Below are 12,920 nucleotides of genomic sequence, written 5' to 3' on the forward strand. Positions count from 1 at the left end.
GACATAAATCAAGAAACAAAATAAGAGACAGGTGCAACCAATAAGACCAAACGAACAGAGAAGGAAAAAGGGATCGGTGGCGGCTAGTAGACCGGCGACGACAACCTCCGAGCGCCGCCCGAACAGACAGGGGAGCCACTTCGGTTGGAGTCGTGACAGTACCCCCCCTGACGAGCGGCTCCCGCAGCGCGATCCGGGTGGAGGCGGTGGAAGTCTCTCAGTAGTGAAGGGTCCAAAATGTCCCCCACCAGTACCCAGCACCTCTCCTCCGGACAGTAACCCTCCCAGTCCACGAGGTACTGTAGGCCCCTCACCCGGCGTCTAGAGTCCAGAATAGCACGTATAGTGTACACCGGGGACCCCTCGATGTCCAGAGGGGGCAGAGGGACCTCCGGCACCTCACCTTCCTGCAGGGGACCAGCCACCACTGGCCTGAGGAGAGACACATGAAACGAGGGGTTAATATGATAGTAAGGAGGAAGCTGTAACCTTTAACACACCTCGTTTATCCTCCTCAGGACTTTAAATAGCCACACACACTGCGGCCCCAGCTTCCAGCAGGGCAGGCGGAGGGGCAGGTTTCGGGTCGAGAGCCAGACCTGGTCACCCGGTGAGAACATGGGGGCCTCACTGCGGTGCTGGTCAGCGCTCCTCTTCTGCCATCCACTAGCTTGTTTTAATGATTCCTGGATGGCTCTCCAGGTGTCCTTCGGGCGCTGCACCCATTTCTCCACCGCAGGATTCTCGGTCTGGCTCTGATGCCACAGAGCCAGGCCTGGCTGGTAGCCCAACATGCACTGGAACGGTGACATGTTAGTAGTGGAGTGGCGGAGGGAATTCTGAGCCACCTCCGCCCATGGGACGTACCTCGCCCATTCACCGGACCGGTCCCGGCAATACGACAGCAGAAACCTACCCATATCCTGGTTCACTCTCTCCACCTGCCTATTACTCTCGGGGTGGAAACCCGATGTCAGACTTACCGAGACCCCCAGCCGTTCCATGAATGCCCTCCAAACTCTGGACGTGAACTGGGGACCCCGATCAGAAACGATGTCCTCAGGCACTCCGTAGTGCCGGAAGACATGGGTAAACAGAGCCTCCGCAGTCTGTAGGGCCGTAGGGAGACCGGGCAACGGGATGAGATGGCAGGACTTAGAAAACTGATCCACAACGACCAGGATCGTGGTGTTTCCCTGAGACGGGAGAAAGTTGGTGAGAAAATCCATCGACGAATGCGACCACGGCCGTTGTGGAACGGGGAGGGGCTGTAACTTCCCTCTAGGCAGGTGTCGAGGAGCACACACCGAGCAGGAGGAGACATAAAACCTCACGTCCTTGACCAAAGTGGGCCACCAGTACCTCCCCCTAAGACTCCGCACTGTCCTCTCGATACCAGGTTGACCCGAAGAGGGTAGTGTATGGCCCATCAAATCAACCGATCACGGACACCAAGCGGCACGTACTGCACACCTGCTGGACACTGAGGGAGTGCATGTTCCAACCGTAACGCCCGCTCGATCTCCGCGTCCACCTCCCATACCACCGGTGCTACCAGACATGAAGCTGGGAGGATGGGAGTCGGATCGATAGGCCGCTCCTCTGTGTCATATAGGTGGGACAGCGCGTCGGCCTTTGTATTAAGGTGAGACTGGCCGATAGGAAATCGTAAAATGAAATCAGGTAAAAAACATGGCCCACCTGGCCTGACGCGGATTCAATCTCCTCGCTGCACGGAGATACTAGAGATTATGATGATCAGTCCAGATGAGGAAAGGGTGCTTGGACCCCTCAAGCCAATGTCTCCACACCTTCAGAGCCTTGACTACAGCTAATAACTCCCGGTCCCCCATGTCATAGTTCCGCTCCGCCAGACCGAGCTTCCTCGAGAAGAAAACGCAGGGGCGGAGCTTTGGTGGCGTCCCAACCGTGAAGTGCACTTGTCCCTCCAGCAGCAAAGGACCCCCACAACATGATGCTGCCCCCCCTCCCCCCCCGTGCTTCACGGTTGGGATGGTGTTCTTTGGCATGCAATCCTCCCTCTTTTTCCTCCAAACATAACGATGGTCATTATGGCCAAACAGTTCTATTTTTGTTTCATCAGACCAGAGAGACATTTCTCCAAAAACTGCGATCTTTGTCCTCATGTGCAGTTGCAAACCATGGTCTGGCTTTGGTCATCCTGTCTGGGTTGACGCCCCCCCTTGGGTTGTGCCGTGGCGGAGATCTTTGTGGGCTATACTCAGCCTTGTCTCTGGATGGTAAGTTGGTGGTTAAATTTTAAAAAAAATAATCCATGCTTTTGTCACTTCTAGGTTAGACTACTGCAATGCTCTACTTTCCGGCTACCCGGATAAAGCACTAAATAAACTTCAGTTAGTGCTAAATACGGCTGCTAGAATCCTGACTAGAACCAAAAAATGTGATCATATTACTCCAGTGCTAGCCTCTCTACACTGGCTTCCTGTCAAAGCAAGGGCTGATTTCAAGGTTTTACTGCTAACCTACAAAGCATTACATGGGCTTGCTCCTACCTATCTCTCTGATTTAGTCCTGCCGTACATACCTACACGTACGCTACGGTCACAAGACGCAGGCCTCCTAATTGTCCCTAGAATTTCTAAGCAAACAGCTGGAGGCAGGGCTTTCTCCTATAGAGCTCCATTTTTATGGAACGGTCTGCCTACCCATGTCAGAGACGCAAACTCGGTCTCAACCTTTAAGTCTCTACTGAAGACTCATCTCTTCAGTGGGTCATATGATTGAGTGTAGTCTGGCCCAGGAGTGGGAGGGTGAACGGAAAGGCTCTGGAGCAACGAACCGCCCTTGCTGTCTCTGCCTGGCCGGTTCCCCTCTTTCCACTGGGATTCTCTGCCTCTAACCCTATTACAGGGGCTGAGTCACTGGCTTACTGGGGCTCTCATGCCGTCCCTGGAGGGGGTGCGTCACCTGAGTGGGTTGAGTCACTGATGTGGTCATCCTGTCTCTGGGTTGGCCCCCCCCCCCCCCCTTGGGTTGTGCCGTGGCGGAGGTCTTTGTGGGCTATACTCAGCCTTGTCTCAGGATGGTAAGTTGGTGGTTGAAGATATCCCTCTAGTGGTGTAGGGGCTGTGCTTTGGCAAAGTGGGTGGGGTTATATCCTTCCTGTTTGGCCCTGTCCGGGGGTGTCCTCGGAATGGGCCACAGTGTCTCCTGACCCCTCCTGTCTCAGCCTCCAGTATTTATGCTGCAGTAGTTTGTGTCGGGGGGCTAGGGTCAGTTTGTTATATCTGGAGTACTTCTCCTGTCCTATTCGGTGTCCTGTGTGAATCTGAGTGTGTGTTCTCTAATTCTCTCCTTCTCTCTTTCTCTCTCTCGTAGGACCTGAGCCCTAGGACCATGCCCCAGGACTACCTGACATGATGATTCCTTGCTGTCCCCAGTCCACCTGGCTGTGCTGCTGCTCCAGTTTCAACTGTTCTGCCTTATTATTATTCGACCATGCTGGTCATTTATGAACATTTGAACATCTTGGCCATGTTCTGTTATAATCTCCACCCGGCACAGCCAGAAGAGGACTGGCCATCCCACATATGCTCTCTCTAATTCTCTCTTTCTTTCTCTCTCTCGGGGGACCTGAGCCCTAGGACCATGCCCCAGGAATACCTGACATGATGACTCCTTGCTGTCCCCAGTCCACCTGACTGTGCTGCTGCTCCAGTTTCAACTGTTCTGCCTTATTACTATTCGACCATGCTGGTCATTTATGAACATTTGAACATCTTGACCATGTTTTGTTATAATCTCCACCCGGCACAGCCAGAAGAGGACTGGCCACCCCACATAGCCTGGTTCCTCTCTAGGTTTCTTCCTAGGTTTTGGCCTTTCTAGGGAGTTTTTCCTAGCCACCGTGCTTCTACACCTGCATTGCTTGCTGTTTGGGGTTTTAGGCTGGGTTTCTGTACAGCACTTTGAGATATCAGCTGATGTACGAAGGGCTATATAAATACATTTGAATGGATTTGATTTGAAGACATCAAAATGATGAAATAACACATATGTAATCATGTAGTAACCAAAAAAAGTGTTAAAAAATCCAAATGTATTTTATATTTGAGCCACCCTTTGCCTTGATGACAGCTTTGCACACTCTTGGCACTTTCAACCAGCTTCATGAGGTAGTCACCTGGAATGCATTTCAATTAACATGTGTGCCTTGTTGTGACAAGGTGGTGGTGGTATACGAAACATAGCCCTATAAGTCCATATTATGGCAAGAACAGCTCAAATGAGCAAAAAGGAATGACAGTCCATCATTAGTTTAAGACATGAAGGTCAGTCTTCAATTGCGGTCACAACAACCATCAAGTGCTATGCGGAAACTGTCTCTCTTGAGGACCGTTACCTCTGCTGCAAAGGACAAGTTCATTAGAGTTACCAGCTTCAGAAATTGCAGTATTTTTTTTACTTCAGAGTTCAAGTAACAGACACATCTCAACATCAACTGTTCAGAGGAGACTGCATGATTTTTTTTTCACCTTTATTTAACCAGGTAGGCTAGTTCTCATTTACAACTGCGACCTGGCCAAGATAAAGCAAAGCAGTGCGACACAAAAAAACAACACAGAGTTGTTACACATGGAATAAACAAACATGCAGTCAATAATACAATAGAAAAAAAGTCTATATACAGTGTGTGCAAATGAGGTAGGATAAGGGAGGTATGACAATAAATAGGCCACAGTTGGGAAATAATTACAATATAGCAATTAAACACTGGAGTGAAAGCTGTGCAGAAGATGAGTGTGCTAGTAGAGATACTGGGGTGCAAAGGAGCAAAATAAATAAAATAAATAACAGTATGGGGATGAGGTAGTTGGATGGGCTATGTACAGGTGCAGTGATCTGTGAGCTGCTCTGACAGCTGGTCATTAAAGATAGTGAGAGAGATATGAGTCTCCAGCTTCAGTGATTTTTGCAGTTCGTTCCAGTCATTGGCAGCAGAGAACTGGAAGGAAAGGCGGCGGAAGAGCAATTGGATTTGGGGTGACTAGTGAGATATACCTGCTGGAGCGCGTGCTATGGATGGGTGCTGCTATGGTGACCAGTGAGTTGAGATAAGGTGGGGCTTTACCTAGCAAAGACTTATAGATGACCTGGAGCCAGTGGGTTTGGCGACGAGTATGAAGTGAGGGCCAGCCAACAAGAGCACACAGGTCGCAGTGGTGGGTAGTATATGGGGATTTGGTGACAAAACGAATGGCACTGTGATAGACTTCATCGAATTTACTGAGTAGAGTGTTGGAGGCTATTTTGTAAATGACATCGCCGAAGTTAAGGATCGGTAGGATGGTCAGTTTTATGAGGGTATGTTTGGCAGCATGAGTGAAGGATGCTTTGTTGCGAAATAGGAAGCCGATTCTAGATTTCATTTTGGATTGGAGATGCTTAATGTGAGTCTGGAAGGAGAGTTTACAGTCTAACCAGGCACCTAGGTATTTGTAGTTGTTCACATATTCACAAGTCAGAACCGTCCAGAGTAGTGATGCTGGACGGGCGGACAGGTGTGGGCAGTGATCGGTTGAAGAGCATGCATTTAGTTTTACTTGCATTTAAGAGCAGTTAGAGGCCACGGAAGGAGAGATGTATGGCAATGAAGCTCGTCTGGAGGTTAGTTAACACAGTGTTCAAAGACCGGCCAGAAGTAAACAGAATGGTGTCGTCTGAGTAGAGGTGGATCATAGAATCACCAGCAGCAAGAGCGACATCATTGATGTATACAGAGAAAATAGTCGGCCCGAGGATTGGACCCTGTGGGTCAAGAGTGTCCCCCCCCTTTGAAGAGGGGGATGACCGCAGCAGCTTTCCAATCTTTGGGGATCTCAGACAATATGAAAGAGATGTTGAACAGGCTAGTAATAGGGTTTGCAACAATTTTGGCGGATAATTTTAGAAAGAGAGGGTCCAGATTGTCTAGCCCGGCTGATTTGTAGTGGTCCTAATTTTGCAGCTCTTTCAGAACATCAGCTATCTGGATTTGGGTGAAGGAGAAATGGGGAGGCTTGGGCAAGTTGCTGTGGGGGGTGCAGGGCTGTTGACCGCGGTAGGGGTAGCTAGGTGGAAAGCATGGCCAGCCAAAGAAAAATGCTTATTGAAATTCTCAATTATCGTGGGTTTATCGGTGGTGACAGTGTTTCCTAGCCTCAGCGCAGTGGGCAGCTGGGAGGAGGTGCTCATATTCTCCATGGTCTTTATAGTGTCCCACAATGTTTTGGAGTTTTTGCAACAGGATGCAAATTTCTGTTTGAAAAAGCTAGCCTTTGCTTTCCTAACTGGCTGTGTATATTGGTTCCTAACTTCCCTGAAAAGTTGGTGCCACCATTCGGGGGCTATTCGATGCGGGGGCTATTCGATGCTAATGCAGTACGCCACAGGATGTTTTTGTGCTGGTCAAGGGTAGTCAGGTCTGGAGTGAACCAAGGGCTATATCTGTTCCTGGTTCTACATTTTTTTAGTGGGGCATGCTTATTTAAGATTGTGAGGAAAGTACTTTTTCCTCTACTGACAGAATGAGGTCAATATCCTTCCAGGATACCCATGCCAGGTCGATTAGAAAGGCCTGCTCGCTGAAGTGTTTTAGGGAGCGTTTGACAGTGATGAGGGGTGGTCGTTTGACCGTAGACCAATTACAGATGCAGGCAATGAGGCAGTGATCGCTGAGATCCTGGTTGAAGACAGCAGAGGTGTATTTGGAGGACAGGTTGGTTAGGATGAGGCCTTCACAGTCAAATTGCTGCAAAGAAACCACTACTAAAAGACTCCAATAAGAAGAAGAGACTTGCTTGGGACAAGAAACATGAGCAATGGCCATTAGACAGTTGGAAATCTGTCCTTTGGTCTGATTTTTGGTTCAAACCGGCGTGACTTTGTGAGACGCAGAGTAAATGAACGGATGATCTCGGCATGTGTGGTTCCCACCGTGAAGCATGGAGGAGGTGGTGTGATGGTATGGGGGTGCTTTGCTAGTGACACTGTCTGTGGTTTATTCAAGGCACACTTAACCAGCATGGCTACCTCAGCATTTTGCAGTGATATGCCATTCCATCTGGTTTGTGCTTATTAGGACTATCATTTTGTTTTCAACAGGACAATGACTCAAAACACACCTCCAGGCTGTGTAAGGGCTATTTGACTTAGAAGGAGAGTGATGGTGCTGCATCAGATGACCTGGCATCCACAATCATCTGAACTCAATTCAATTGAGATGGACCACATAGTGATTGAAAAGCAGCCAACAAGTGCTCAGCTTATGTGGGAATTCCTTCAAGACTGTCGGAAAAGCTTTCATGAAACTGGTTGAGATAATTCCAAGAGGGCTACTTTGAATAATCTAAAATTTAAAATATATATTTTTTTTAAACTTTTTTGGTAAAAAAAATATTCCACATTTCATAGTGTTGATGTCTGCACTATTATTCTACATTCTAGAAAATAGTAAAAAATTAAGAAAAACCCTTGAATGAGTAGTAGTGTTCGACTGTGAGTTACTCCACCTCAAGAATTGCATTTGGCGAAAGGCTCGGCACACACATACTCTGGCTGACTTGCTCTTGTTCAGGCAAATGAGAAATAACTGCACTCAGGCTATCCGGAAGGCCAAAGTTAGTTACTTTAAGGAGCTGTTCTCTCTGTGGGTTTAACACTACGAAGTTCTGGAAAACGTTTAAATACCTGGAGAATAAACCCTCCTCACAGCTGCCCATGTCCCTTAAAGTTGATGTGGTTGTAACTGACAAGAAGCACATGACTGAGCTCCTTAATCACCACTTCATTAAGTCAGGATTCCTCTTTGACTTAGCCATGCCTCCTTGCACTTCCAACATTTCCTCATCTCCCACCCCTTCTAATGCGACTTGCCTCGACGCTTCTCCCTCTTTTCCCCCTGCCCTGCTACAAAGTTTCTTCTCGCAGGCGGTCACTGAGTCCGAGGTGCAAAAGGATCTCCTGAAACTTGACCCTAAAAAAACATCTGGGTCAGATGGTTTAGACCCTTTCTTCTTTAAGATAGCTGCCCCTATCATCGCCAAGCCTATCTCTGACCTTTAAAAAAAAAAAAAAAACTGTTTCGCCTTTCTGGGGAGGTTCCCATGGCTTGGAAGGCAGCGACAGTCTGTCCTTTATTTAAAGGGGGAGATCAAGCTGATCCTAACTGTTATAGGCCTATTTCTAGTTTTGCCCTGTTAATCAAAAATGTTGGAAAAACAGATTGCAAACTTGGTATGCAATCTGGTTTCTGTGCAGGTTATGGATGTGTCACTGCAACCTTAAAAATGTCCTCAATGATGTCACCATTGCCTTTGATTCTAAGCAATTTGTTGCTGCTATTTTTATTGACTTTAGACAAAAGCCAAAGCTTTTGATACAGTAGACCATTCCATTCTTGTGGGCCGGCTAAGGAGTATTGGTGTCTCATAAGGTTCTTTGGCCTGGTTTGCTTACTACCTCTCTCAACGAGCACAGTGTATGAAGTCAGAACATCTGCTGTGTCCGCCACTGTCCGTCACCAACGGAGTACCCCAAAGCTCAATCCTAGCCCCCATGCTCTTCTCAATTTACATCAACAACATAGCTCAGACAGTAGGAAGCTCTCACATCCACTTATATGCAGATGATACAGTCTGATACTCAGCTTGCCCCTCCCCGGATTTTGTGTCAAAAGCTCTACAACAAAGATTTATTAGTGTCCAACAGGCTTTCTCTACCCTTAACCTTGTTCTGAACACCTCCTTAACAAAGGTAATGTGGTTTGGTAAGAAGAATGCCCCTCTCCCCACAGGTCTGATTACTACATCTGAGGGTTTAGTCACCTCATACAAGTACTTGGGTGTCTGGCTAGAAGGTACACTGTCCTTCTCTCAGCACATATCAAAGCTGCAGGCTAAAGTTAAATCTATACGTGGATTCCTCTATCGTAATCGCTCCTCTTTCACCCCAGCTGCCAAACTTTATCCTGATTCAGATGACCATCCTACCCATGCTAGATTACGGAGATATAATTTATTGATCGGCAGGTAAGGGTGCTCTCAAGCGGCTAGATATTCTTTACCATTTGGCCATCAGATTTGCCACCAATGCTCCTTATAGGACACATCATTGCACTCTATACTCCTCTGTAAACTGGTCATCTCTGTATACCCGTCGCATCACACACTCAAACAGGACAGTTTTATCTTAATCTCTTCATTCAAAGACTCGATCATGGACACTTTTACTGACAGTTGTGGCTGCTTTGCGTCATGTATTGTTGTGTATTGTTTATGCTGTTGTCTGTGCCCAATAATGTTTGTACCATGTTTTGTGCTGCTACCATGTTGTGTTGCTGCCATGTTGTGTTGCTACTATGTTGTTGCCATGTTGTGTTGCTACTGTGCTGTGTTGTCATGTGTTGCTGCCTTTCTATTTTCTTGTCTTAGTTCTCTCTTTATGTTGTGTTGTCTCTCTTGTCGTGATGCGTATTTGTTTAAAAAAAATACCAGTCCCCCGTCCCCACAGCAGGTCTTTTGCCCTTTGGTAGGCTGTCATTGTAAATACAAATTTGTTTTTAACTGACTTGCCTAGTTAAATAAAGGTTCAATAAAAAACTGCCAAAATGGATAATGACTTTAAAGCCTGTGCTGTCTCGAGTGGATTGAAACATAGGTTTAACATAGTCTAAGTAATTATTTGATGATAGTAGGCTAGTAATCAATCAATGAATCAATCAATGTGACTTATAAGCATTATAGGGAATGTAAAAGCTTCAAAACAGTATGGACCATGTTGTTAACTTATACAGGATGATATCTTGTTAAAGCACCCTTTCCTTCAGCAAACATTTAACCTGTCAATAGCTGACATATGTGAGTTCCTCTGTAGCAGATAACATGTTATTTGGGCTGTCTAGGAGTAAACTGTAGTGTTTATCAGTTAAGTGTTTATAGGCAGGTTATTCAGCAGTTACATTTTGATTACACATAGACTACATGACCAAAAGTAGGACACCTGCTCGTCGAACATCTCATTCCAAATTCATGGGCATTAATACGGAGTTGGTCCCCCTCTTGTTGCTATAAGGGCCTTCCCCAAACTGTTGCCACAAAATTGGAAGCACAGAATCGTTGATAATGTCATTGTATGCTGTAGAGTTAAGATTTTCCTTCACTGGAACTAAGGGACCGTGCTTTGTGCTAGCCCAAACCATAAAAAACAGCCCCAGACCATTATTCCAACTCCACCAAACTGTACAGTTGCCACTAAGCATTCTGGCAGGTAGCGTTCTCCTGGCAACCAAGAGAACGCATTTCCACTGCTCCAGTGTCCAATGGTGGCAAGCTTTATACCACTCTAGCCGACGCTTGGCATTGTGCATGGTGATCTTAGGCTTGTGTGCGGCTGATTGGCCATGGAAACAATTATTGTGCTGACATTGCTTCCAGAGGCAGTTTGGAACTCAGTAGTGAGTGTTGCAACCGAGGACAGACTACGCGCTTCAGCACTCTGCAATCCTGTTCTGTGAGCTTGTGTGGCCTACCACAGAGCTGTTGTTGTTGTCCTAGACATTTCAACTTCACAATAACAGCACTTACATTTGACCGGGGCAGCTCTAGCTTGTCAGAAATTTGACGAACTGACTTGTTGGAAAGGTGGCATCCTATAATGGTGCCACGTTGAAAGTCACTGAGCTCTTCAGTAAGGCCATTCTATTGACAATGTTTGTCTATGGAGATTGCATGACTGTGTGTTAAATTTTATACACGGCTAAAATAGCCGAATCCACTAATTTGAAGGGGTGTTCACATACTTTTGTATATAGAGTGTAAATCTTAGCTTCACGAAATGTGTATGTGTGGAGAAATCTTCACTTCTGCAAAACCTGTTTTTCATACAGTATGTTTCTATACAGATTTAGTATGAATGTTGTGTAAAATGTATGTAAAATAAGTCAATTGAGACTATCCAATTCAATGATTTTATTGCCCTTGGATCAGCAATACATTTGAAAGAATTGTTGTTGAGTAACCAGCCTGACAGGATGAAAGAATCAGGAATTATCTTGTATAAAGCAAGGTAGTCTAATCTAAAGAATCTAATGTGCATTGCAAAATATTTGCTCTTTAAAATAGGATACAAATGTCCAAAACAAACAAGATTAACACCAATGAATAGGATATATACTGTATATATATATATATTAAAAAAAAGTATTTCCAAGATAATTTTTACTAGGCTGCACACCAGGTGCTAGAAAAAGGTCAATGTAAAAATGTTGATACTGTATGTTGAAAGAAATAGCCAAGAGAAAATGATGACTGTGTTCGAAACCTTCAATGGTCTCTCCATGGACTTAAACTAATTGATAAATATAAATGTAACAAATTAAACTACATTACCCTAAAGATATTAGTCAAATATTTCTGAGACACATTGAACACATATTTTCGAGATCAAGTAAACATGAGTAATCTGAGTCAATTCCATGTGAAATCTGGAGCTAACGTCTTCAATGATCAATCTTGAATGACCAATGAGGGAGGCTGTGCCATTTCTAAGCATAACATTCCATGTTTCCATCTGTCATTCTACTCCTCTTTCACTCTGACCCTCAGTACTTTCCGATCCATCTTCTTCCACTCTCACACACCATAAATATATACACCATTTCTACCATTCATTCCCTTCGTATCAACTGCACTTGTCCTTTTGTCCTTCAGTCTCAGACTTTTCCCAATTCCAACTGTCTTTTTGCCCTCATAGGTTGCCTTACCATCGACTGCTTAAATTTTCTTCTGTTTCCTGTGGCATACATGATGGCGGTGGGAATGGTCTCTTTCAAAGAGAGCTCCTGGAAGTAGCTTTTCTGTGTTGTTGTTTGGGTGACTTTGGGGAATTGTCCTGTGGAGGCCATTGTGGCTTAGTCATCTTTATGTCATCCTCTACTTTAAAGGCTTTCTGTGGGGAGTGCGCTTGTGGAGGCCACACAACAGACATCTTATTACAATTGAGTTTATTCTCGTCAATTGATTTCATAAATTCTTTTTCAAGGGTATCCTTTTCTGTTGAGCCTATGCTGCTCTGTGAATACCTCCAATCAAGTTGCTCTGATGAGGTGATGAGTCTGCCATTTTCATTGACATTCTTTTCATTGTGACGTGTCTGACCAAATCGATTATCGTAGTTCCCTTTGGACTTGAATAGTTGTTTGTAGTGCGGTAAACAGTACAGATGTCCATGGAGAGAGACATAGTTGCCAAGGCTGGAGGAGACAGAACTAATTATTTTTCAAAACAGTGAAGTGTGAAGAAGGGCTACAATTAATTCCAAGATTCCACAAACATGTCAAACTTTTTACTGCTTAATTTGCAAACATAACACAATAGAATTGGTGTCTTATGTGCAGCAACAAACTGTTGGGACCACAACCATTCAAGCACAGCTTACCAGTTCACAGCAAAAAATCCACTCACAGTACTTTGAACTCCACTTGGTTTGGTTGATATGTACTTTACCTTAATTTATTTCTGCAGTACTCGCAGCAGAAACAAGATTTATGGAATTTTTTTCTGTCTGCTATTAGAGACTCCATCGGATAGACCCTCCTCCGACACACAGTGCAAAGCTCCGACTTGAGAACTCGAGTCTGCCAGAGAAAAGTGAACACCATTATAGCCTTTTTTTAATCACAACATACAATGACTCAGTTATTAAGAAATGTTATCAAGGCGTAATTACATGACCATGCGTAGTATAGTAAATCATCAAAACAGGCACAATCACATTATAGGCACAATCAAAAAATGCATTATTTACTGATAACAAACAGTGTGCTGCCATCCTGTTAGAAGGTAACATATTATTTTATTACATTGGTTAAGATGCATTTTCATTGTGTTCCATGGTGTTTA

The 12,920-nt window shown here is 45.2% G+C and overlaps 1 protein-coding gene across 7 annotated transcripts in view; it reads right to left on the reverse strand.

The window, feature by feature from the left end:
• Positions 1-10,973: 10,973 nt before the first annotated feature.
• Positions 10,974-12,920, reverse strand: part of xirp2b (xin actin binding repeat containing 2b) — a 33,027-nt gene continuing 31,080 nt past the window's right edge. For all 7 annotated transcript variants that reach the window (XM_036958850.1, XM_036958854.1, XM_036958852.1 and 4 more), the window contains 2 exons: positions 12,525-12,655; positions 10,974-12,271 (listed from right to left, as the gene is read on the reverse strand). In XM_036958850.1, the coding sequence (XP_036814745.1) occupies positions 12,564-12,655 (92 nt within the window). In that variant the 3' untranslated portion in view covers positions 10,974-12,271; positions 12,525-12,563. The remainder of the gene's footprint in view (positions 12,272-12,524; positions 12,656-12,920) is intronic.

The sequence above is a fragment of the Oncorhynchus mykiss genome, chromosome 22, assembly GCF_013265735.2.
Source record: "Oncorhynchus mykiss isolate Arlee chromosome 22, USDA_OmykA_1.1, whole genome shotgun sequence".
NCBI lineage: Eukaryota > Metazoa > Chordata > Actinopteri > Salmoniformes > Salmonidae > Oncorhynchus > Oncorhynchus mykiss.